Below are 27,897 nucleotides of genomic sequence, written 5' to 3'. Positions count from 1 at the left end.
CTCAAATTGCAGACTGAATTCTATCATATTTTGATCAAAGTCTCTTAAAGGTTTCTTTAAGCTCTCTAATCAAATCAGGTTCATTACACAGTAAACAATCCAGAATTTGCTTTGCCCTCGTGGTCTCAATCACAAGCTGCTTTAAAACCTCTCACATAGGCATTCTTAAAATTCCCTCTCTTGGGATCCAGCTCCAACCTGATTTTCCCAATGCATCTGCATATTGAAATCCCCCCGTGACTATCATACCATTGCCCTTTATTTCTACCTTTTCCATCTCCCGTTGTAATTTGTATCATATAAAATTGCTGCTGTTCGGAGGCTTGTATGGAAGTTCCATCAGGGATTTCTACTCTTGCAGTTTCTTAACTCTATCCACGTCGATTCTACGACGATCTTCTCCTACAAAAGATTTGATTTTCTTTTTACCAACAAAGCCATCTCATCCCCTCTGCCTACCTGCCTGACCTTTCAATGCAATATGTAGAGCATTTTCAATGATGTCTTAATATTTGTACTGGAAAGTTTCTGATAGGACATAGGCCCTTTGACCCCTTGATATTCTGCTGAAATAATTAAATTAGCAATCAAATACCCAAATGAACTAGTGCGTTGTGCCTGCACAATGCCCACAGAAGGTAAAGAGTGGTTGTAGATGGTTCGTATTCTGCATGGAGGTCAGTGACCATTGTTGTTCCGCAGGGATCTGTTCCGGGACCCCCTCCTCTTTGTGATTATTATAAATGAGCTGGAAGGGTAGCCCAAAAGTTGGGGATGTTGTGGATGGTCTGGAGGGTTGTTGGAGATTACAGCAGGACATCGATAGGATGCAGACTGGGCTGAGAAGTGGCAGATGGAGTTCAACCCAACCCAGATAAGTGTCAAATGGTTCATTTTGGTAGGTCAAATTTGAAGACAGAATATAATATTAATGTTAAGACTCTTGGCAGTGTGGAGGATCTGAGCTATCTTGGGGTAGGACACTGAAAGCTGCTGCACGGGTTGACCGTGTTGTTAAGAAGGCATACAGTATGTTTACCTTCATCAACCATGGGATTGAATTCAAGAGTTGTGAGGTAATCTTACAGTTATATAAGACCTAAATTAGACCCCATTTGGAGTACTGTGTTCTGTTCTGGTCACCTCACTACAGGAAGGATGTGGATACTATCGAGAGAGTGCAGAGGAGATTTACAAGGATGTTGCCTGGAGAGCATGCCTTATAAGAATAAGTTGAGTGAACTTGGCCTTTTCTCCTTGGAGTGACGGAGGATGAGAGGTGACCTGATAGGAGTGCGTAAGATGATGAGAGGCACTGATCTTGTGGATAGCCAAAGGCTTTTTCCCAGGGCTGAAACAACTAACATGAGGGGGCATAGTTTTAAGATGCTTGGAAGTAGGTACAGAGGGGATGTCAGAAGTAAGTTTTTTACACAGAGAGTGGTGGCTGCATGAAATGTACTGCTGACGACAGTGGTAGAGGCAGGTACTCTCAGGTCCTTTAAGAGACTCTTAAGTAGGTACATGGAGCTTAGAAAAATAGAGGGCTATGTGGTAGGGTAACTCTAGGCAGTTTCTAGAGTAGGTTACATGGTCGACACAACATTGTGGGTCGAAGGGCCTGTAATGTGCTGTAGATTTCTATGTTCTAACGGCCATATCCTCTATTTTCTACACATGCATGTACCTATCTAAGAACCTCTTGAATCCTGCTATCGTATTTACCTCCACCTTCACCCCAGCAGGGTATTCCAGGATTACTTTGCTTAAAATGAAAGTTACACTACACATCTGCTTTGAACTTACTCCCTCTTGACTTATAGAAATGAATGCTACACACTAGAAGTGACTGAACTGGAATTTTATAACACAGCCACATAACTTCCTTCAACCATTCTATACGCCTTCTTTACCAGCCTATCAATCTGTACAGCAACTTTCGGGGAGTTATGGACTTGGACCCCAAGATTCCTCTGCTGTTAATTGTCTTGGTATTAAAAGTGCACTGTCCCTTTACATTTAATCTCTCGAAGTGCGAGATTTTACATTTAGTTAGGATAAACTGCATCTGCCATTTCTCTACTCATTTTCATCCATGTCATTTGTATATATAAAACAGCAGAGGACGCAATACTGATCTCTGCAGGACACTAGTGGTCACAGAACTCAGCCAGAAAAAGTCCATTCGACAGCTACCCTCTGACTTTTACGGGAAAACCAATTTTGAAGAGTGAAGAGCACAAAATTCCTTAGCATGCACATAACGGATGATCTAACCTGGACCCACAATGTTTCCTTTTTAATGAAGAAGGCACAGCAGTGTGTACACTTTCTGAGGAGATTGAGGCATCCATTGTAACAACTTGCTACAGGAGCGCCATCGAGAGTGTTGAATCAGTATGGTTTGTGGATTGGACTCCTTAGTTCACGTTATGATGTGTTTCTGGTTTCTCGTCACTCCTTTTTATGTTGCTCTTTTGTGCAATTTGATCAAGGTGAACTAGATCTGCGGCCTGATGTAGACGAATGACACACTGCTAGATTGAACTGAACTTAACTAAATTGAGTATCCCTGCACTCTTTTGATGACCTTGGAGTTTTATAGTCTGTGTTTCTTGCTCTTTTTTTTTGCCTTTAGCTTGATTTTTTTGCGCATTTGGAATTTGATGTTTTTCTTTGTTTTGTGGTTGTATGTGGGAAGACAAATGTCAGGGTTGTGTATTGCACACTTTGATAATAAGTGTACTTTGAATGTCCTGTCTGGCTGCATCATTGTGTGGTACAGAAGCTGCAAGAAATCAGACTGCAGGATAATACTGATGTAAGGGGGTTTCATCTCTTATGTTACTGCGTAGGCTAATTAAAATGGCTTCTTTGTTATGTTATACTTGGGAATGATTCTTTGTTATGTTAAACACTGAGAAAGTTTTTGCGTTAGTAGCTTGTTTTGGTTTAGAGTGTGATAAGAATATGTAACGAACCAATTGGGATAGTTGTTATGTTTTTGGTGTATTTGAAGATACTGTATGCACGGGGTTTGGGGGCAGAAGGCGGGAGAGAGAGACAGAGGATGGACCAGGTGCTGTGATGTCTGCTAACGGGGTCAGACCCCGAGGAGGGCGTTTGGCGAGGAGGCGGAGACGGACTCGTGTGGAGCGTCTGGTCGACCACCGTTGTTGGTCCCAGGCGGCCAGTCGAGGTGGTCCGAGGGGTTGCAGGGTGAAGAAGAAGGGTCCTGAGCTCCAACTGTTTGTGCACGAAGATATTGAACTTTGATAAGTGTGGCGCCTTTTATTTTCCTTTTATATTTTATTGTCTCTTAATTTTATAGTTCCAGTAATATCTATAAACTGTAAATCATTTAATCGTATCTGGTGTATTGTCTGTTATTTGGCGGGGTGGGGTACATCACACAGCATCCACACAAACTGATTACCCAGTTTGGCAGGGCTGAGGGCTGTTTCCCTAGACGACAGCGAGCCGAGCGACCCTGACGTTGGCCGGGGGGCTACACTGAGAATTGTAATCATTGCTGATAGAGGATCATTGGGGACTTCTGTGCCCCCCTACTCCCACTTGTGGCATTTACCGGAAGTGTTGTATACAGGGACAAGCACTGATGAAGATTCCTACCACCCATCCACAATCTTCTTGACCCACTATGACCAAAAAGGAGGAACAGGAGCATCAGGACTAGGTAACAGCTTCTTCCCCTAGGCCGTGACACTAATGAATACCCTGCCATCACTGATGTCCTGTCACTAGGACAGCAAGTTGTTTACTGTACTGTTTACTTTTTACTTGTGTTGTGTACTTCATATGCATTTTGAATTGCATAATATTAACTTGTCTGTGGTAATATTTTGTTTAATGTGCTGTTTGTGATATATGTATCGTGGGTGCACTATGGTTCAGAGGAACGTTGTTTCATTTGTGTATGGTGAGTTCAGGGAATTAGGTGCTAAATTAAAGGGCAGGACCTCCAGGGTTGTGAGCTCAGGATTGCTACTCATGCCAAATGCTAATGAGGCCAGAAACAGGAAGATTATGCAGTTTACACTTGGCTAAGGAGTTGGTGTGGAGGGAGGCATAAGACTTTGGGATCATTGGGCTCTCTTCCAGGGAAGGTAGGACCTGTAGAGAAAAGAAGGTTTCCACCTGAACTGGAAGGTGACTTAGGCTACGTCCACACTAGACCAGATAATTTTGAAAATGCCGGTTTCGAGTAAAAACGACAGGCATCCACACTAGGCGTTTTTCAAAATATCTCTGTCCACATTAAAACAGATATTTGGGCGAATCTACTCTTACTGGGCATGCGCAGACACATCTACAGAAAACAAGCGAAGAGGAAATGGTATAATATTTACATTTCTGTGGCAGCGTTGTGCTATTTCCATCGGTCAAAAACTAGAGTACCAGCAACAACAGCGAAAGAAAGTTTTCAACAATGTCTTCGAGGAATACAAAGAAAACCTCCGCTGGAAAAAGCAGACCGGACTTCTTCGTTTAGACAGACAATGAAGTTAAGCTGTTTCTGCTACAAACGACTACAAAGTCAGCAAAGCAGTGGAGAACCTGGAGATGCTTAACTCCAAACAAGCTATTAACGTAGACAATAAAGTAAACAACACACGCATGAAGCCGTCCTCGACCCAAGATCAACAAGAGAGTGGAATATTCTTCCGCCAGACCTGCGCAGTATTTCTGACATTAATATTTTTAAAGATAGACTCAATCAAATCAATTTAGGAGATCTAGTCAAAAGGCTCAGTTTACAATTTAACTCTCACGCCGTTCGCGCTGACTACGCGTTATAACAGCCGTCTGGCAGTGCTTGCACAGTACCAAGCAGAAGCAGAAAAAGCATTGTTGCTGTAGTGTTGTCATGACAGCGTTTTAAAATATCTCCGTTTACCCTGTCTACACTACAACACGCAACAATCGTTTTCAAATTTACACATTCTGGAGAGTGTTTTAGAAAAGCTCCATTTTCGGGGGATAAAAGTGCCGTTTCAATGTGGACGGAGGGTCAAAATGAAGAGAAAAGGCGTAGTGTGGACGTACCCTAATATCCTAATGGGAAGGTTTGCCAGTGCTGCACAGGGAGTGTGGTGGGTAGTTTAAACCAGAGGTGCAGGGGGATGGGAACTAGATTGCCAGAATCTGGCACAGATAGTGAAGAAGTTGTGAACACATGTTGTTCAGTCCTCATACAAAGTCAGGAATCAAAAGGTTGAGCATGGTGCTCAGTATTCCTGGGTTCTGTTGTTTTAGACATGACAGAGTGAGAGAGGTTAAAGAGGAGGTGTTACTAGTCAAAGAAAATGTTACAGCAGTGTTCAGTCAGGACAGACTGGGGAACTTGTCCATTGAGGCATTATAGATGGAATTGAGTAATAAGAAAGGAATTACCACATTAATGGGGCTACATTACAGACCACCCAACAGTCCGAAGGACTTAAGGAACAAATTTGTGGAGAGATCACAGACTGCGCAAGAAACATAAGGTTGTTTTAGTAGGTGATTTTAACTTTTCACATTGACTAGGACTCCTATACTATAAAAGAACTAAATGAGATAGAGTTTGTCAAATGTGTTCAGGAAAGTTTGCTTAATCAGTACATAGAAGTTCCAACGAGAGAGTGTGCGATACTTGATCTCCTATTTGGGAATGAGATAGGGCAGGTGACAGAAGTTTGTGTAGGGGAGCCCTTTGCATTTAAGTGATCATAGTGCTATTAATTTTGAAGTAAATGTATAAAAAGATAGGTCTGGTCTATGGGCTGAGATTCTCAATTGCAGAAAGGCAAATTTTGATGGTATCAGAAATGATCTGGCAAGTGTTGATTGAGACAGGCTGTTTTGTGACAAAGGTGTACTTGGTAAGTGGGAGACCTTCAAAAGTGAAATTTTGAGAGTACAAAGCTTGCATGTGCCCGTCAGAATAAAAGGTAAAGATAACAGGTGTAGGGAACCTTGGTTTCCAAGAGATACTGAGGTCCTGTTTAAGATACAATAAGAGTTGCACAGCAGGTATAGACAGGTAGGACCAAATTCGGTGCTTATAGAGTATAAGAAATGTAAGAAAGAAATCAGAAGTGCTAAGAAAAGGCATGAGGTTGCCCGAGTAGACAAAGTGAAGGAGAATCCTAAGGGATTCTACAGATATGTCAATAGCAAAAGGATTGCAAGGGACAAAATTGGTCCTCTGGAAGATCAGAGTGGTAATCCATGTATGCAGCCAAAAGAAACAAAGGAGATCTTAAATGCATTTTTTGAATCTGTATTGATTCAGGAGACAGACACAGAGTCTGTAGAAGTAAAGCAAAACAGAATCAACTTCATGGACCCGATACCGATTACAGAGGTGCTCACTGTCTTGAGGCAAATTGGGATGGATAAATCCCCAGGTATACCCTGGAACCCTGCAGGAGGCAAGTTCAAACATTGCTGGGGCCCTAGCAGAGATATTTAAATCATCCTTAGTGACAGGTGAGGTGCTGGAGCATTGGAGAATAACCAATGTTCTTCTGCTGTTTAAGAAAGGGTTCTAAAAATAAACCAAGAAATTATAGGCTGGTGAGCTGGACATCAGTAGTGGGAAAGTTATTGAAAGGTGTTCTAAGGGACCAGATACATGAATATTTGGATGGACATGGACTGATTAAAAATAATCAGCATGGCTTCATGCATGGTAGGTCATATCTACCTAATCTTATCACAAACAAGAGAAAATCTGTAGATGCTGGAAATCCAAGCAACACGCACAAAATGCTGGAGGACTCTGCAGGCCAGGCAGCATCTATGGAAAAGAGTTCAGTCCTGATAAATGCATGCATCACCTCCGGTTGGCTCAGCGCTTGTTAGCATGTATTAACTCTAGAATTACCACAGTTGTCCAAGTAACAATGTGAGCGATCTCTTTGCTTGTCTCAAAGATTAAGCCATGAGTGTCTAAGTACACATGGCCGGTGCAGTGAAACTGAAAATGGCTCTTTAAATCAGTTATGGGTATTGTGATCGCTCCCTTTGTTACCTGGATAACTGTGCCCGGCCTGCTGAGTTCCTCCAGCATTTTGTGTGTGTTACTAACCAATCTTACAGAGTTTTTTGAAGAAGTTAATAGGAAAGCTGATGAAAGCAAGGCAGTGGATGTTGTCTGCATGGACTTTAGCAAGGCATTTGACAAGGTCCCACATGAGAGATTGATCAAGAAGGTCCTGTTGCTCGGCATTCAAGTTGAGGGAGTAAATTGGATTAGACATTGGCTTTGTTGGAGAAGCTAGCGGGTGGGAGTAGTTGGCTGTCTCTCTGACTGGAGGCCTGTGACTAGTGGAGTGCCTTAGGAATTGGTGTTGGGCTTGGTACAGTCTAGACAGGCCAAAGGGCTTGTTTCAATGTTGTACTTTTCTATGACTCTATATTTGTAGTCACATGGCAATGAACTTAAATTCAAATGGCTTATTTATCTTAGAATTCCATGCATCTTAATCTTCTGAATAAACATCCCATGAGGGTTATTGTTAAACACCTTGCTAGAATTCAAGTGGACAATATCATTGGCACCTCAAAAATCTCAATCAAGTTAATATAACACTACTTGCCCCACACAAAGCCATGCTGATTGTATCTAATTAGGCCAGGGTTTTCCAAAAGTTCATAAATTCTTTCCCTATGGATCCTCTACAGAAGCATCTCTACCCCTGACATGAGACTCACTTGACTATAGTTATCAGGGTTATCCCTTGTTTCCTCCCGGAATAAAGGAATAATGTTAGCTACTCACCACTCCTCCGGGACCTCACCTGTGGCTAGTCTTCTACCTGTTTCTTCTTGATAAATATTGATGCGAAGTACTAATTTAAAAGCTTCACCTATATCCCCCAGCTTCAAGCATATCATGTTCCCTCCTTAATTTCTGCTCCCTATCTTATCCTCTTGCATCTAATGTATGTAAAGAATGCCTTGGGATTCTCTTTAATCTGACTAATTGAGGGCTTTCTACGGCTCCTCCTGGCTCTTCTGATTCTCTTCCTGTCTTTTGCAACACACGGAAATGCTTGAGGAACTCAGCAACTCAGGCAGCATCTATGGAGGGTTTCAGCTGAGAACTTCCATCAGGCTGTCCTGATGAGTGTTCCAGCATATTGCTTGTGTTGCTCATGACTTCCAGCATCTCCAGAATCTCTTGTGTTTTTTCAGTTCTTTTCTGGCTTCTGTATCATCCTCAAGAGATCTGTTTGGTTTTAGCCTCCTAACCTCCTTTTCCTTCTTGACTAAATTCACCACCTCTCTCGACATCCCAGGTTCCTTTATCTTGCCATTCTTGCTTTTTCTTCTCTGTGGAATATACTTTGTGCCGTTGGACTTTAAATACTCTCCACAGCTGGGCTTCTCCAGATGCATTTGTTCCCCATTTAAATCCCCAGAGTTACTGCCTAATATTCTTGTACTTTAATGCTCTCCCACAGATCCATTGTTATCCTTATCTATAGCTTTCTTAAAACTCAAGCGGGGTGGTTATTATTCCTCAATGTTTCTCTCCCCAGGCTAGGTTCATTTCCCAATATCTGGTCCAGTATGGCTTCTCTTTTTGTTGGACTATCTACTTACTAATTTAAGAAAACTTGTTGAATGCATCCAACAAATAATTCTTCATTTAATTCTCTTGCACCAAGAACATTGCAATCTAAGTTGAAGAAGTTGAAGTCTGCCATGACAACAACCCTGTTCTTTTTAAACCTGTTCTTAATCTGCCAGCATATTTGCTTCCCAATGTCTCAGTGGCTATTAGGGGGTCTAGAGTATAATCCCATCAGAGTGATACCAACTAGTTTATTTTAAACTTCTACCCATATAGACAGACAGGGTGGCTCAGTAGTGTGGTGGTTAGCACAACTCTTGTGACCTGGGTTCATTTCCCACCACTGTCTGTCAAGAGTTTGTACATTCAACCCATGACTGCGTGGGATTCCTGCAGGTGCTCCGGTTTCCTCTGCGTGGCTCGAAAGCTAGAAGGGCCTATTCCGCGCTGTAACAATAAATAAAAACCAATGAATGAGCCCTTCATTATGTCCCCTTTATGTGCAGCTGTGATAGTATCCCTGATTAATAGTGTAACTACCCCCACCCCCCCTCTCTCTCTCTCTCTCTCACACACACACACACACACACACACACACACACACACACACACACACTTTTGCATCCTTCTCCTTCTCTACCTTTGCAAACACATCAAAATCCTGGAACATAAAGTGTTGCTACCTCATCCAGATTTGTAAAGGCCATTGTAATGTGGTACCATTGTTTAAGAAGGGGAGCAGAAACAAGCCAGGAAACGAATGAGTCTAGTTGATTCTGAGTTAGAAACCATAGAAAAACTACAGCACAGAATCAGGCCTTTTGGCCCTTCTTAGCTGTGCCAAACCATTTTCTGCCTAGTCCCACTGACCTGCACACGGACCATATCCCTCCATACACCTCCCATCTATGTATCTGTCCAATTTATTCTTAAATGTTAAAAAAGAACCCGCATTTACCACCTCGTCTGGCAGCTCATTCCACACTCCCACCACTTTCTGTGTGAAGAAGCTCCCCCTAATGTTCCCTTTAAACTTTTTCCCCCTCACCCTTAACCCATGTCCTCTGGTTTTTCCTCCCCTTGCCTCAGTGGAAAAAGCCTGCTTGCATTCACTCTATCTACACCCATCATAATTTTATATACCTCTATCAAATCTCCCTTCATTCTTCTATGCTCCAGGGAATAAAGTCCTAACCTATTCAACCTTTCTCTGTAACTGAGTTTCTCAAGTCCCGGCAACATCCTTGTAAACCTTCTGTGCACTCTTTCAACCTTATTAATATCCTTCCTGTAATTTGATGACCAAAACTGTACACAATACTCGAGATTCGGCCTCACCAATGCCTTATACAACCTCATCATAACATTCCAACTCTTATACTCAATGCTTTGATTAATAAAGGCCAATGTACCAAAAGCGCTCTTTACGACCCTATCTACCTGTGATGTCACTTTTAGGGAATTTTGTATCTGTATTCCCAGATCCCTCTGTTCTACTGCACTCCTCAGTGCCTTACCATTTACCCAGTATGTTCTACCTTGGTTTTTTCCTTCCAAAGTGCAATACCTCACACTTGTCTGTATTAATCTCCATTTGCCATTTTTCAACCCATTTTTCCAGCTGGTCCAAGTCCCTCTGCTAGCTTTGAAAACCTTCCTCACTGTCCACCACACCTCCAATCTTTGTATCATCAGCAAATTTGCTGATCCAATTTACCACATTATCATCCAGATCATTGATATAGATGACAAATAACAATGGACCCAGCACTGATCCCTGTGGCACACCACTCGTCACAGGCCGCCACTCTGCGAGGCAGTTCTCTACTACCACTCTTTGGCTTCATCCATTGAGCCAATGTCTAACCCAATTTACCACCTCTCCATGTATACCTAGCAACTGAATTTTCCTAACTAACCTCCCATGCGGGACCTTGTCAAAGGCCTTACTGAAGTCCATGTAGACAACATCCACTGCCTTCCCTTCATCCACTTTCCTGGTAACCTCCTTGAAAAACTCCAATAGATTGGTCAAACATGACCTACCACTCACAAAGCCATGTTGACTCTCCCTAATAAGTTCCTGTCTATCCAAATGCTTGTAGATTCTGTCTCTTAGTACTCCCTCCAATAACTTACCCACTACCGACGTCAAACTTACCGGCCTATAATTTCCCGGATTATTTTTCGATCCTTTTTTAAACAACGGAACAACATGAGCCACTCGTCAATCCTCCGGTGCCTCACCCGTAGACACCGACATTTTAAATATATCTGCCAGGGCCCCTGCAATTTCAACACTAGTCTCCTTCAAGGTCTGAGGGAATACCCTGTCAGGTCCTGGGGGTTTATTCGCTTTAATTTGCCTCAAGATAGCAACCACCTCCTCCTTTTCAATCTGTACAGTTTCCATGATCTCACTACTTGTTTCCCTTAATTCCATAGACTTCATGCCAGTTTCCCTAGTAAATACAGACGCAAAAAACCCATTTAAGATCTCCCCCATTTCCTTTGGTTCTGCACATAGCCGACCACTCTGATCTTCAAGAGGAGCAATTTTATTCCTTACAATCCTTTTACTCTTAATATACCTGTAAAAGCTCTTTGGATTATCCTTCACTTTGACTGCCAAGGCAACCTTATATCTTCTTTTAGCCCTCCCGATTTCCTTCTTAAGTATTTTTTTGCATTTTTTATACTCCTCAAGCACCTTATTTACTCCCTGTTTCCTATACATGTCATACAACTCTCTCTTCTTTATCAGAGTTGCAATATCCCTTGAGAACCAAGGTTCCTTATTCCTATTCACTTTGCCTTTAATCCTGACAGGAACGTACAAGCTCTGCACTCTCAAAATTTCTCCTTTGAAGGCTTCCCACTTACCGATCACATCCTTGCCAGAGAACAACCTGTCCCAATCCACGCTTTTTAGATCCTTTCTCATTTCTTGAAATTTGGCCTTCTTCCAGTTCAGAACCTCAACCCTAGGACCAGATATATCCTTGTCCATGATCAAGTTGAAACTAATGGTGTTATGATCACTGGAACCAAAGTGCTCCCCTACACACACTTCTGTCACTTGTCCTAACTCGTTTCCTAACAGGGGATCCAATATTGCATCCCCTCTAGTTGGTACCTCTGTGTATTGATTTAGAAAACTTTCCAAAACATATTTTACAAACTCTAAACCATCTAGGCCCCTAACAGTATGGGAGTCCCAACCAATATGTGGGAAATTAAAATCCCTTACCACCACAACTTTATGTTTCCTGCAGTTGCCTGCTATCTCTCTGCAGATTTGCTCCTGCAATTCTCGCTGACTACTGGGTGGTCTATAATACAACCCTGCTAACGTGGCCATACCTTTCCTGTTTCTCAGCTCCACCCATAAGGACTCAGTAGACAAACCCTCTAATATTCCTGCCTGAGCACTGCTGTAATATTTTCCCTGACAAGCAATGCTACCCCCCCCCCCCTTCACTCCTCTGCCTCTATCACATCTGAAACATCAGAACCCTGGAATATTACTGGATCTATCAACATTCAGGGAAACAGTCCCTCGATCTGTGCAAAGGAGGTCATGTCTACTACAAGGGGCATAATTTTAGAGATTGTGGGAAAGTATGAAGGGGATGTCACAGCAACAAATACAAAATGCCGGAGGAACTCAGCAGGCCAGGCATCATCTATGGAAATGAGTACAGTCAACGTTTTGGGCCGAGACCCTTTGGCAGGGCTGGAGAAAAAAAAAATTGAGGAGTAGAGATTAAAGGTGGGGGACAGAAGGAAGAAACACAAGGTGATAGGTGAAAATGGGAGGGGAAGGGGTGAAGTAAAAAGCTGGGAAGTTGATTCGTGAAAGAGATACAGGGCTGGAGAAAGGGGGAAGAAAGAAAAGGAGGAAGGAGCACCTTTGGCGATATGTAGGCAGGGAGAAAAGGTGAGGGAGGGATACGGGGATGGAGAATCGTGTGGGGGGGGGCAATACCAGAAGTTTGAGAAATCGATGTTCATGCCATCAGGTTGGAGGCTACCCAGACAGAATAAAAGATGTTGTTCCTCCAACCTGAGTGTGGCCTCATCGTGACAGTAGAGGCCATGGATAGACATATCAGGAATTGGAAGTGGAATTAAAATAAGTGGCCACTAGGAGATCCCACTTGTTTTGATGGACTTGTTGTGTAGGTGCTCAGCGAAATGGTCTCCCAATCTGTGTCAGGTCTCACTGATATACCGGAGGCCACACCGAGCACAGTATGTGACCCCAACAGACTCAATGCTCAGTATAATCCTGCAGTCTGTAATTTTCTTTTGGGAGCTGCATTTTTAACTGTCTGAACAGTCTAGTGTTTTTGTGGTATCCTGAAGGATTCGGTGAACCGGATTCTCAATAATGCAGCCATTGCTGGAGTTGACTTTGGGCTGGGCCTGTTGTCGAGAGTGAAAAGTGAACCGATGTTTAGCCAATATAAGCAATGAACCAGATTAAAAGATTAAAGTGTTGTGGCTGAGGGCAGAAGGTTCAGCTGACTACTCAGTCTTACTTGTCTCAGCGTTGGACTGGATACAACGGTGACCTGTGCTGTCGGACTCCTGACTGGCTGCAGTGGTGACCTGTGCTGTCGGGCTCCTGACTGGCTGCAATGGTGACCTGTGCTGTCGGGCTCCTGACTGTTTGCCTCGGCGCTGAGCTGACTGTGTGGCTGCAATCTCACTTTCGCATTTATGGCAGACCAATCAATTCAAAGAGAGAGAGCGAGCTTTGCACAGGTTGGGGAGAAGAGTTTAAAAAAGGAGCATTTGGCGGGGCGTGGCACATTAGCGGCAGGCCAATCGATTCGAAGGGAGAGATTCGCTCATGTTGGGGAAAAGCATTTAAAAAGGAGCATTTTGCAGGGCTTGGCGCATTAGCTGCGGACCAATTGATTCGCGATTCATGAGCAGGAGCAAATAAAAGTTAAGTAGGGTCAAAGCAGAGCGGCCATTGTGTGAATGGACCAGTGTAGGAGTGGGAACTTGAGGCTTTGGCGAGGAGGCACACATAAGTAGCAGGGAAGGCTTTTGTAGTGGTTGAATAAAAGGTCACTAAATTACAGCTAATTAAATAAACTAGGGATGATGCAGGATCAGGTGATGTGCTGTAGCTGCATGATGTGGGAGCTGGTGTCCCACATTGTGGTTCCTGGTGACCACATCTGCGGCAAGTGCTAGCTGCTTGAGGAACTCAGGCTCAAAGTTGATGACCTGGAATCTGAGCTTCAAACACTGACATATCAGGGAGGGGGAGAGTTACCTGGATCGTCTGTTTCAGGAGATAGTCACACCCTTTAGATTAGCTGCCACAAATTTGGTCTGTGGTCAGGAGCAAGGGGATGTGACTGCAAGTGAGGTGGGTAATGAGATCCAAAAGACAGTGCTGGAGGAGCCTCAGCCCTTGAGCTTGTCCAACAGGTCTGAGATTCTTGCTCTCTGTCTGGATGAGAATGGGGGCTGTAGGAAGGATGAGCAACCTAACTGGCTCCGTAGTTCAGGAAGCCATTCAAGAGGGGGAGAGAAGAGAAATGTAGTGGTAATTGGGGATAGTATAGACAGGGAAATAGACAGAGTTTTCTGTCGAGAAGGGTAGGCTGTGTTGCCTGCCTAGTGCCCGGGTTCAGGACATCTTATCTGACCTGCAGAGGAATTTGCAGTGGGAGGGAAAAGATCCAGTTTTCGTGGTCCATGTGGGTACCAACATCATAGGTAGAATGAGGAAAGAGGCTCTGCTGAAGGAATTTGAGCAGTGAGAGACTAAATTAAAAAGCAGAACCAAAAAGGTGGTAATCTCTGGATTACTACCTGTGCCACGAGCATAGGGTCGAGAAGATTAGAGAGTTAAAACCATGGCTCAAGGATTGGTGTGGGAGAAGTGAGTTTGAATTCTTGGGAAATTAGCGCTAGTATTGGGGAAGGAGGGAGCTGTACCAATGGGATGGGCTCCACCTGAACTGTGATGGGACCTGGATGCTAGCGAATCGCATAACTAGAGCTGTGGGAAGGGCTTTAACCTAAATAGTAGTAGAGTGGGTTCAATACACTGGAGAAGTATGGATAAAGATAAAGAAAAAAATGATAAAAAAGAGAAAAGAGTGGAGTGAAGACAAGTCAAGTGCAAAAGGGTAAAAGGTTACAAGATTTTAAAAGCACAATGAGTGTAAGGGCGCTTTATTTGAATGCTCGTAGTATATGTGAATTTGTGGTACAAATCGGTACAAAGGGATATGATTTAGTGACCGGTACAGAGACGTGGTTGCAGGGTGGAGAGGATTGGGAATTAAATATCCAAGGATATCAGGTAATACGGAAGGATAGGCAGGGAAGGTAAGGGAGGTGGGGTAGCGCTCTTAATTAAAGATGAGACAGGGCAATAGTGAGAGACAATATTAGATCTAAGGAGCAGAGCATTGAATCCATCTGGGTAGAGATTAGGAATAGTAAAGGGAAAAAAATCACTGGTGGGAGTTGTCTTTCGACCACTGAGTAATAACATTACAGTGGTACAGGGAATAAACAGAGAAATATCTGAGGCATGTAAGAATGGAATAGCATTTATCATGGGAGACTCAAATTGATCGAGGCAGTCTTGAGGAGGACTTCATAGAATACGTACATGTTGGCTTTCTTGAACAGCATATTACTGAACCTACAAGGCACTGGACACTTATAACTTGAGTTTAACTGACATGTGGCTGTTGTGTTTTACTATTTATTATTATGTTTATTATTTAGTGTTGCATTTGTTATGTTATGATTGCACTGCTCCTGAGAAACGCTCTCTCATTCTGCCCTGCAGAGCTGATGTACGGTTAGAATGACAATAAAGTTTTTTGAATCTTGAATCTTGAATGTGCTATCTTAGATCTGGTCCTGTGCAATATGACAAGTAAAATTAGCAATCTTGTAGTTAGGGATCCTGGTCGTGATGGAGTGCATCCCAGGGTACTGAAAGAAATGGCAGAGGTTATAGTTGAGGCTTTAGTGATGATTTACCAAAATTCTCTGGGCTCTGGACAGGTCCTGGCAGATTGGAAGATGGCGAATGTCATGCCACTGTTCAAAAAAGGATGTGGGCAAAAGGCAGGTAACTACAGGCCAGTTAGTTTAACATCTATAGTTGGGAAAATGCTTGAAGTTATCATTAAAGAAGAAATAGCGAGGCATCTGGAAAAAATGGATCCATCAGGCAGACACAACGTGGATTCAGCAAAGGCAAGTCCTGTTTGACAAACTTACTGGAGTTCTTTGACGATGTAACGAGCACAGTGGATAGAGGGGAACAGATAGACATTATCTATTTGGATTTTCAGAAGGCGTTCAATAAGGTGCCACATAAAAGACTTATCCATAAGATAAACACATTGTGCAGAGGATACGGAGAGTCTGCAGAGAGATATAGATAGATTAAGTGAGTGGACAAGGGTCTGGCAGATGGAGTACAATGTTGGTAAATGCAAGGTCATCCACTTTGGAAGGAAAAATGAAAGCAAATTAGTATTTAAATGGTAGAAAAAATGTAGTGTACGGCTGTACAGAGGAACTTGGGAGTGCTTGTGCATGAATCACAAAATATTGGTTTGCAGGTGCAGCAGGCTATCAAGAAGGCAAATCGAATGTTGGCCTTCATCGTTAGAGGGATTGAATTCAACAGCAGGGAGGTTATGCTGCAACTGTACAGGGTATTGGTGAGGCCACATCCAGAGTACTGTATGCAGTTCTGGTCTCCTTACTTGAGGAAGGATATACTGGCTTTGGAAGTGGTGCAGAGGAAGTTCACCGGGTTGATTCCAGAGATGTGTGGGTTAGACTGTGAGGAGAGATTGAGTCGCCTGGGACTGTACTAGCTAGAGTTCAGAAGAATGAGAGGATATCATATAGAAACATATAAAATTATGAAAGGGATAGATAAGACAGAGGCAGGAAAGTTGTTTCCACTGGTAGGTGAGATTAGAACCAAGGGACATAGCCTCAAGATTTGGGGGAATATATTTAGGATGGAGATGAGGAGGAACTGATTTTCCCAGAGGGTAGTGAATCTCTGCCCAGTGAAGCAGTGGAGGCTACCTCAGTAAATATACTTAAGACAAGGTTGGAGAGATTTTTGCATGGTAGGGGAATTCAGGGTTATGGGGAAAAGGCAGGTAGGTGGATATGAGTCCCTGGCCAGATCAACCATGATCTTATTGAATGGTGGAGCTGGCTCGACGAGCCAGATGGCCGACTTCTGCTCCTATTTCTTATATTCTTATGCATACTATGTGGTTCATCTTCTGTGTATTATTTGTTTAACTTTTTTTGTTTGCACGATTTGTCCTTTTTCTTGTGCTTTGGGTGTATGACGGTCTTTGTTATGTGGGGCTTTTCTTCCTTTGTGGCTGCCTGCCAGAAGAAGAATCTCAAAATTGTATATGGTATACATACTTTGATAGTAAATGTAGTTTGGCTTTAAGCAGTTTTGGGCCCCTTAGCTAAGAAAGGATGCACTTGCGTGGAAGAAGATCAAGAGGAGGTTTCTGAGAATGATCCCAGGAATGAAAGTGTTAACATCTAATAAGCATTAAATGACTCTGGGCCTGTACTCAGAAAAATGTGGTGGGGATCTCATTGAATCCTCATAGTATCGAAAAGCCTAGATAGAGTGGAATTGAAGATTCTATAGTGGGGTAGTGTAGGACCAAGGGACACTGTCTCAGAATACAAGGATATCTCTTTAAAACAGAGATGCAAAGGAATCTCTTAAGCCAGAAGGAAGGTTGTGAACCATGGAATTCATTGCCACAGACGGTGTGGAGGCTGAGTCATTGGGTATATATACAGTGGCGGGTCACAGGTTTCATTAAAGAAGACACCAAAGGTTACAGGGAGAAGGCAGGATAACGGGGTTGAAAGGGATAATAAATTAGCCATGATGGAATGGCTTAGCAGTTTTGATGTGCCAAATAACCTAATTCTGCTCCTATGTCTCATGGCCTTATAGTACAGGACATGCTTGGTCGGTTTGCGAATGATACTAAAATAAGTGGTGTAGAAGATCATCAAAAAATTATAAGAGGATCTTCATCAGCTAGGTATGTGGCCTGGGGATTGTCAAATTGTTTTCAATCCAGATACATATGAGCTTTTTTATTTTGGAGATCAAACTAAGATAGGCACCGAATGGCAGTGCTCTAGGGAGTGTTAAGGAAATGAAGGAACTAGCAGTGCAGATGGTGTCACATGTGCTGTAGATCGGTGGTAAAAAAGTCATTTAGCATGCTAGCTGTCTTCAATCAGCAAATTTGTGAATGACACCAACACTAGGGGTGTAGTGGATAGTGAGGAAGGCTATCATGGCTTGCAGAGGGATCTGTGTCAGCTGGAAAATTGGGCTGAAAAATGGCAGATGGAATTTAATGCAGACAAGTGTGAGGTTTGCACTTTGGTAGGACTAACCAGCATAGGTCTTATACAGTGAGCAGTAAAGCACTGAAGAGTGTGATAGAACAAAGGAATATGGAAATACGTACAGGTCCATAATTTGTTGAATGTGGCGTCACAGGTAGATAGGGTCAGAAAGAAACCTTTTGGCACATTGGCCTTCATAAATCAATTTACTGATTACAGGAGATAAGATATTATGTCGAAATTGGATAAGATGTTGATGAGGCTTAATTTGAAGTATTGTGTACAGGTCACCTATCTGCAGGAAAGATATAAAATAGTATGAAAGAGTACAGAGAAAATTGACAAGGATGTTGCTGGGTCCGGAGGGCCTGACTTATAAGGAAAGATTGAATAGGTTAGGACTGTATTCTTTAGAACATAGAAGATTGAGAGGAGATTTGATAGAGGTACACAAAATTATGAAGGGTGTGTATCGGATAAATGCAAGCAGGCTTTTTCCACTGAGGTTGGGTGGGACTACAATCAAAGGTCATGGGTTAAGGGTAAAGGGTGAGAAATTTAAGGGGAACATGAGGGGAAAAGTTCACTCAGAGTGTTGTGAGTATGTGGAATGAGCTGCTAGCACAAGTGGTGCGTGCAAGCTCAATTTCAATATTTAAGAGAAGTTTGGATAGATAGATGGGTAGGTAGGGGTATGGAGGGCTACGGTCCCAGTGCCGGTTGATGGGCAGTTTAAATGGTTTTGGCATGGACAAGGTGGGCTGACTAGCCTGTTTCTGTGCTGTACTTCTGTATGACCGTGAATATGGGATGGGCCGAAGGGCCTCTTTCTCTGCTGTACTCTTCCCTGACAGTGAATATAGGATGAGCCAAAGGGCCTGTTTCTGTGCTGTACTTCTCTATGACAGTGACTATAGGAGTTGGGAAGTTATGTTATGGTTATATAAAACATTGATGAGGCTTCTATGAGAATATTGTGTACAGTTTTCATACCTCTTAGAGCAGAGATGTTGCACTAGAAAAAATGCAGAAAATCAATTCAGGATATTGTCCGGACTTGAGGGCCTGAATTGGAGTCAATTGTTAAAGATGTGGTTTCGGGCTACTATGAGGCATATGATAAAATAAACCTTAGTCAGCATGGTTTCCTCAAGGGAAAATCTTGCTTGAGAAATCTATTGGAATCCTTTGAGGAAATAACAAGCAGGATAGACAATTAGAATCAGTTGATATTGTGTACTTGGATTTTAAGAAGGCCTTTGTCAAGGTGCCACATATGAGGCTGCTTAACAAGTTAACATAGAACATAGAAAATCTACAGCACATTACAGGCCCTTTGGCTCACAGTGTTGTGCTGACCATGTAACCTACTCTAGAAACTGCCTAAAATTTCCCTAGCGCATAGCCCTCTAATTTCCTAAGCTCCATGTACCTATCTGAAAGTCTCTTAAAAGACCCTATTGTATCTGACTCTACCACCATTGCTGGCAGTGCATTCCATGCACTGTTAAGAGCCCATGGTATTGCAGGAAAGTTACTAGCACTGGCTGATTGGCAGGAGACAAAGTGGGGGGAATAAAGGAAGACTTTTCTGGTTGGCTGCCAATAACAAGTGGTGTTCCACAGAGGTCTGTGTTGGGACTGGTTCATTTTATGTTATATGTCAATGACTTGGAAGATGGAATTGATAGCTTTATGGCTAAGTTTGTGGATAATAGAAGGGTGGGTAGAGGGACAGGCAGTTTTGATGGAAGTAGTGAGACCATAGAAGGACTTAAACTGATTAGGAGAATGGGCATAGAAGTGGCAGATGGAATACAGTGTCAGGAAGTGTATGATCAAAAAGAAGAAATAAAAAGGGAGTCCGTTTTCCAAATGGAAAGAATATTCAAAAATCTGAAGTGCAAATAGATTTGGGGTTCCATGTGCAGGGTTTCCTAAAGGTTAATTTGTAGGTTGTGTCTGTGGTGAGGAAGGCAAATGTGATGTTAACATTCATTTTGAGAGGACTAAAATATAAAGGTAAGGATATACTGTTGAGACTTTATAAAGCACTGGCAAGGCCTCACGTGGAGTGTTGTCAGCAGTTTTGGGAAAATATGACTAGAGGCTTAACATTAGAGGCAAGATATTTAAGAGACACCAGGACAGTTTCTTCACACAAGGGAGCTGTTAGGAATATTTGTTAAGGCAAGTATTAAGGCAAACAACATTTGAATGTTATCTAGTTAAGTCCATGGAGATGAGGGGTTTAAAGGTCTGTGTGCCGAATATGGACAGATGGAACATGCTGTCTGGGCAACATAGTCATTATTGGTGATCTGGGCTGTTTTCATGCTGTATGACTCTCTATTTCACGGTTGACTTTTAATAATTTAAAATTTCTAAATTCCTCTACTCAGAAACAGGCTCCTTAGCCATCTAGTCCATACCAACCTCTTATTCTATCTTGGACCATAGCCCTCAATACTGATCCTATCCAAACCTGCAAAGCTTAAACATTAATGCTTCCTCTGCATTGCTTCACAATTTTATTTTCCGTGTCCTCCTTCACACTTTTGTGGCTTCACTCGGGCCAGTTCTTGCACAATTGTGTTTAGGAAGCTTGTTGTCCCTTGGAAAATCTTTCTTCTTCTTTTTCAAAATTTTTATTGATTTCTATATATAGAAGAATACAGAGTTTAAGAGAATACATATTATAAAACAAAAGACAAAATATAATAATACCAGATACAGTATATTGAATCACATTAATGAACTCCTTACTCTGTATTCATATGGATTAGATTAATTCGTATATTAGAATATAAACAATTTTATTGAAAGAAAAGATCTACACGCACTACCAAAGTCGAAGCTGTTTGGGAAAAAAAAGAAACTTATCAGATAATAAAATATACTATTAACCAACTTTTGTACTTTAACAAGAAGTCAAAGATTATGAAAATAATTTAAAAACGGCCCCCACAGATTTTGAAAATCTTGGTTAGATTCAGAAATTGAACAACGAATCTTTTCTAAATTTAGGCATGTCATAACATCCCGTAACCATTGAGCATGGTTAGGCAGAACAGCATCCTTCCATTTAAACAAAAGTGTCCTTCTAGTCATAAGAGAGATAAAAGCCAGAATGTGCAGATCAGATGTCTTCAAAATTATATCTTTCCTTCCAAATAGGGCAGTCAAAGGATTAGGCTTAAAATTTTCTTTAAAGCGTACAGAAAATGTTTGGAATACTTCCTTCCAATATTTTCCAAGACTTGGGCACGTCCAAAACATATGAATAAGTGAAGCTTCTCCGTTGTTACACCTATCACAGTAGGGAGATGTATCCCTATAAAAACGAGATAATTTATCCTTGGTCATATAAGCCCTATGAACCACTTTAAATTGTAGGAGGGAATGAGGAGCACATAGCGATGAAGTATTAACCAATTTAAAAGTCTCATTCCAAGTTTCTTCAGAAATTGAAGTCTGTAAATCTTTGTTCACAAAGATTTTTAATCTTGTCTAAAGAATTATTTCTCATTCCCAACAATATATCATAAATATTGGATATTGAACCATTATGGAATGGTTTCATACTAAGAATTTCATCTAATATGTTCTTATCAGGTCTATTAGGAAATTTATATAATTGAGATCGCAGAAAATCTCTAATTTGTAAGTACCGAAAAAAAGAAAATCTTTGATAACTGAAAGTGACCATGCCTTCAGCTGGGAAATGGGTGACATTTATGGTCCTCTTGGAGACTGTTTTTTTCAGGTAACATGTTCTGGTGCATCCTACTGATTATCTTCAGAATATATCTGCGAGATCTCCTGCAACCATTGTTTCATGATCATCAGGGTTGTAGGAATGCTGGGGTCACGTGTCTCGAAGGGCTGGAAGCACCTACTCCGTGTTGTATCACTAAATAAATAAACCTGATCTGGGAACGCCAGGTCAGTAGAGTGGAGAATGAGGGCAATCTGGACAGGTCTCAGATCAAAGTATTGAAGGTGAAATCATAAGAGTCTGCATCCACTATGACATTCAACATAACAGCAAGATACAGAATGGAAATTTCTCAATTAAATTTGGTGATAAAGAGGTAAAATGATATAGAAATAATGTAAATAGGATTTTGATGGTTGGCATTTGCTGAGTGGGCCAATGGAACAATTTTTGCTCTGCTAAACTCAAAAGAATATTATTTTGTAAATGCTAAATAATTTCTGATTCATTCCCACTATTTTCACTGACGTAATGATGCTGCTGGCAACATGTCACTGATATAAACTAATTAGAAGAGGATGTAGCACTAATGCTGTTGTCATTGTGTCAGAGAAAGAAATGGGGAAGTGGACTCAAATCAACTCAGAATCATAGGAATAATTAGGGCCTATATTATTCCCATAGCTACACTGTTAATTTGGGGAATGTGGGATGAATGAAAAGAGAAGCTGGTAAGCAGGTTTCACCAATTTAATGTGTGCTTGTGAATCAGCTTATGTCTTCTTGTTTTGTTTCCCTCCTTAGCCACCATTGAAATGAACCCCAGTGACCCCCGGTGGATTGGTGCCTGGTGGCTTGGATTACTCATTTGCAGTAGTATTCTTGCCGTTTTCTCTGTTCCTTATTTCTTTTTCCCTCGACAAATGATCTGTCAAAAGGTAAGGACTCAAGTTTAGGTTCCTTCATTTAACCTCAACCTGATCTGTATCACTGCTCAAATGAAAAGAGAATGTTTCAAGTCCAGATAACGGCCTTTGACTTCCCCAGTGGACTCTTCCTTTTCTCCCGTGCTCCTCTTCCGCTAACATCCATTGCTCTATCATGGCAGATGAGCTCAGACCCGTTCCATGCTCCTCCTGTGACATGTGGGAACTCAGGGAGGCTGACAGTGTCCCTGAAGACTACGTGTGCAGGAAGTGTGTCCAGCTACAGCTCCTGATAGACCGCATGGAGTCGCGCATGGACTCACTTTGGAGCATCCAAGATGCTGAGAATGTTGTGGATAGCACATTTAATGAGTTGGTCACACTGCAGTTTAAGGATCTAAGGAAAGACAGGGAATGGGTGACCAATGGGGAGAGTAGTAGCAGGAAGGTAGTACAGGAGTCTCCTGTGGTCATCTCCCTCCAAAACAGATATACTGCTTTGGAGTCTGTTGGGGGGTGATGGCTCCTCAGGTGAAGGCAGCAGTAGCCAGGATCATGGCACCATGGGTGGCTCTGCTGCGCATGAGGGCAAGAAAAAGCGTGGCAGAGTTGTTGTGGTAGGGGATTCCATGGTAAGAGGAATAGAGAGGAGCTTCTGGCTGCAAACGGAACTCCCGTGTGTTGCCTCCCGGGTGCAAGGGTCAGAGATGTCTTGGAGAGGCTGCAGGACATTCTGAAAGGGGAGGGTGAGCAGTCAGCTGTTGTGGTGCATGCAGGTACTAATAATATAGGAAGAAAGCGGGACGAGGTCCTACAAGCTGAATTTAGGGAGCTAGGAGATAAATTAAAGAGTAAGACCTCAAAGGTAATAATCTCAGGATTATTACCGGTGCCACGTGCTAGCCAGAGTTGGAATAGCAGGATAGCTAGGATGAATATGTGGCTTGAGCAGTGGTGCAGGAGGGAGGGTTTCAGATTCATGGGGCATTTTAACCGCTTCTGGGGGAGGTGGGTCTAGTACCGTCCGGATGGTCTACATCTGGGCAGGGCCGGGATCAATGTTTTAGGGAGATTGTTTGCTAGTGCTGTTGGGGAGGTTTTAAACTAATATGGCAGGGGGATGGGAACCCACACAGAAAAGAAGAGGGAAGTGATGCAGAGACCAAAGCTAGAGTTAGTGAATAAAAAGGTAAGAGTAGAGTGCATAAAAGTAAAAAGCAAAAATCGCATAGGTCACTAGATTCTAAAAGGACAATGAGTATAAGGGCACTTTATCTAAATGCCCATACTATTAGAAACAAGGTTAGTGAACTTGTGGCACAGATCAGTACCAAGGCATATGATTTAGTGGCCATTACAGAAACCTGGTTGCAAGGTGGAGATGACTGGGAATTAAATATCCAGGGGTATCAGGTAATGCAGAAGGATAAGCAGGAAGGCAAAGGAGGTGGGGTGGTGCCCTTAATTAAGGATGAGATCAGGGTGATTGTGAGAGATGAGATAAGATCTGCGGAGCAGAATATTGAGTCCATCTGGGTAGAGATTAAGAATAGTAAAGGGAAACAATCTGGCGGGAGTTGTCTACAGGCCATCTAATAAAAATATTGCAGTGGCAGAGGCGATTAACCAAGAAATAACTGAGGCTTGTAAGAATGGAATGGCAGTTGTCATGGGGGATTTTAACTTCAACATAGATTGGGTGAATCAGGTTGGTCAAGAAAGTCTTGAGGAGGACTTCGTAGAATGTATCCATGATGGCTTTCTTGAGCAGCATGTTAGTGAACCTACAAGGGAAAATACTATCTTAGATCTAGTCCTGTACAATGAGACAGGTAAGATTAGTGATCTTGTAGGCAGGGAGCCTCTTGGAAAGAGTGATCATAGTATGATTGAATTTCACATACAGATGAAGGATGAAATAGTTAGATCTAAAACTAGTGTATTATGCTTGAACAATGGAGACTACAGCAGGATGAGGGAGGAGTTGGCTAATGTGGATTGGGAGCACAGACTATTTGGTAGGACAGTTGAGGAACAGTGGAATACTTTCAAAGAGATTTTTCACAGTGCTCAACAAAAGTATATTCCAGTCAAGAGTAAGGACAGTAAGTGTGGGGAGAGCCAGCCTTGGATACCTAAGGAAATAAAAGATTATACACGAGGTTTTAATTTTGATACGAAGTCACAAAGAGTAGTGGGAGACTGGAGGATTGGGAGAACTTTAAAAAGCAACAAAGAACAACTAAACAAGAAATAATGAAAGGAAAGATAGAGTATAAATGTAAATTAGCACAAAATATAAAAACAGCAAAAGTTTTTATAAATATAGAAAGCGGAAGAGAGTGACTAAAGTCAACATAGGTCCCTTGAAAGACAATAAGGGGAAATTGATATTGGGTGATAAGGAAATGGCTGAGGCATTGAATGAGTATTTTGTGTCGGTCTTCACAGTGGAGAACACGTCTAATATGCCAAAGAAGGATGCTATGGACGAAATGGGAGGTGGGGACCTCGATAAAATCACTGTCACTAAAGAGATAGTGATGAGCAAACTAGAGGGCCTGAAGGTAGATAAGTCCCTTGGTCCTGATGGGATGCATCCCAGGGTGCAGAGGGAATTGGCGGAGGTTATAGTAGACGCGTTGGTAATCATTTATCAAAATTCTCTAGACTCTGGGCAGGACCCGGCAGATTGGAAGACAGCAAATGTCACGCCACTTTTTAGAAAAGGATGTGGGAAAAAGACAGGCAACTATAGACCAGTTAGCTTAACATCTGTAGTCTGGAAAATGCTTGAAGCTGTCATTAAGGAAGAAATAGCGAAACATTTGGAAAGGAGTGGTTCCATTAGACAGATGCAGCATGGATTCAGAAAGGGCAGGTCCTGTCTGACAAACTTACTGGAGTTCTTTGAGGACGTAATGAGTGCCGTGGATGGAGGGGAACAGGTGGATGTCATATACTTGGATTTCCAGAAGGCTTTCGATAAGGTGCCACACAAGAGACTTATAAATAAGATATGGCTGCATGTAGTCGGAGGAAGCGTATTGGCATGGATAGTGGATTGATTAACCAATAGAAGGCAGACAGGTTGGTATAAATGGTGTTTCTGTGGTTAGCAGTCAGTGGTGAGTGGGATGCCGCAGGGATCAGTGCTGGGCCCGCAGCTTTTTACCATTTACATTGATGATTTGGAAGAGGGGACTGAGTGTGGTGTAGCAAAATTTGCTGATGACACTAAACTGAGTGGAAAAGCAAATTGGACAGAGGATGTGGAGAGTCTGCAGAGGGATATAAATAAGTTAACTGAGTGGGCCAAGGTCTGGCTGATGGAATACAATGTTGATAAATGGGAGATCATTCCACTTTGGAAGAAATAATAGAAGAGTAGATTATTATTTAAATGGTGAAAGATTGCAGCATGCTGTTGTGCAGAGGGACTTGGGAGTGCTTGTGCATGCATCGCAAAAAGTTGGCTTGCAGGTACAACAGGTTATTAAGAAGGCAATCGGAAAGTTGGCCTTCATTGCTAGAGGAATTGAATTCAGGAGCAGGGAGGTCACGCTGCAACTATACAGGATACTGGTGAGGCTGCACCTAGAGTACTGTGTGCAGTTCTGGTCTCCATACTTGAGGAAGGATATACTGGCTTTGGAGGCAGTACAGAGGAGGTTCACCTGTTACACTGAGCGGACCCAAGCGCAGAACACAGGCACAGAGGTAGAATAAACAGAAACGTATTTATTGATAGCTACTAAGAAGGCCAGGGAGCAGGATAAAAAGCCAACATGGACATGAACGTTGGATAACAAACCGGTAAAACCTGGACTTGGACTTCGGCTTGGACATGGAGCCTGGACTTGGACTTGGACTCGGACACAAAGCCTGGACTTGGACTTGGACTCAGACAAGGAGCCGGGACTCAGACGTAGACTCGGACGCAGAACCTGGACTTGAACTTGGGCTCGGATACAGAGCCAGGACTTAGACTTGGACTTGGACTCGGAACCTGAACTTGGGCTTGGACTCTGGACTTGAACTTGGGCTCAGATACAGAGCCTGGACTTAGACTCGGACTTGGACTAGGACTCGGAACGACAGAACAACTACAGTCCATTCAATTAGTGGCAAGTGGCCTGCCTACTGAGCTGGATACAAGACGACAAAACAACAATAGTCCATTCGAGTAGCGGCAAATGGCCTGCTTACTCAGCTGGATATGTGACGATGAAATGCAAACCACGACAGTCCATTCGAATCTCGGCTCGGAGAAGCGGCCACATGCTAGCAAATCTCAGCTGGCCATGGAAACGGCAGAATTCGTACTTTGGCTCGGAGTGGAGGCAAATGGCCAGCAACTCAGCTGGACATTAAATGACCAAATCCACAAAGCAACCCCGGGCACCAGAGCCACTTAGAGTCCACAATGAACGGGGACCTGAATCGGGCACAATTGCACTTGCTCAGGTGACGGTCCAGCACCGAGTAGCTGTCAGCCAGAGCTTTTATGCTCCCGGCTCAGGTGGAAAGCAGGTGCCATAATCATGGCACCCGATGGACCACAGGGAAAAGGAAATAACTGGAATGAGGAGTCAACGGACCGGACCATGACATCACCAGGTTGATTCTAGAGATGAAGGGGTTAACCTATGAGGAGCGATTGAGTCGCCTGGGACTATACTCTCTGGAATTCAGAAGAATGAAAGGGGATCTTATAGAAACATACAAAATTTTGAAAGGGATAGATAAGATAGAAGTAGGAAAGTTGTTTCTATTGGTAGGTGAGACTAGAACTAGGGAACATTGCCTCAAGGTTCAGGAGAGAAGAATTAGGACAGAGATGAGGAGAAACTGTTTTTGCCAGAGAGTGGTGAATCTGTGAAATTCTCTGTCCAGGGCAGCAGTTGAGGCTTCTTCACTAAATATATTTAAGATACAGTTAAATAGATTTTTACATAGTAGGGGAATTAAGGGTTATGGGGAAAAGGCAGGTAAATGGACCTGAGTTTATGGACAGATCAGCCATGATCTTATTGAATGGTAAGGCAGGCTTGTTAGGCCAGATGGCCTACTCCTGCTCTTATTTCTTATGTTCTTAAATTCTGCAAAATCAGTAAGTACTCTAGCTAATTTGTGCGTCTGTGACTTATTCAAATAGATATGTGACTAGTTAACCTGCTTTTGATGATCTGAGCTCAGAAACAAATATTACGAACTTTAGCAAACTTAAGAGTGTGGCATAGTTG

General features: G+C 42.6%; 1 protein-coding gene across 7 annotated transcripts in view; it reads left to right on the top strand.

Moving 5' to 3' along the window:
* Positions 1–27,897, top strand: part of LOC140196509 (solute carrier organic anion transporter family member 2A1-like) — a 407,319-nt gene that overhangs the window by 233,542 nt on the left and 145,880 nt on the right. For all 7 annotated transcript variants that reach the window (XR_011885727.1, XR_011885728.1, XR_011885729.1 and 4 more), the window contains one exon: positions 22,530–22,663. Coding sequence is in view for 3 of the 7 variants with exons in the window: in XM_072255831.1 (XP_072111932.1) it covers positions 22,530–22,663 (134 nt within the window). In the remaining 4 variants the exon portion in view is untranslated. The remainder of the gene's footprint in view (positions 1–22,529; positions 22,664–27,897) is intronic.

Source organism: Mobula birostris, chromosome 4 (assembly GCF_030028105.1).
Source record: "Mobula birostris isolate sMobBir1 chromosome 4, sMobBir1.hap1, whole genome shotgun sequence".
Lineage (NCBI taxonomy): Eukaryota > Metazoa > Chordata > Chondrichthyes > Myliobatiformes > Myliobatidae > Mobula > Mobula birostris.
This window is presented reverse-complemented; position numbering and strand designations above follow the sequence as displayed.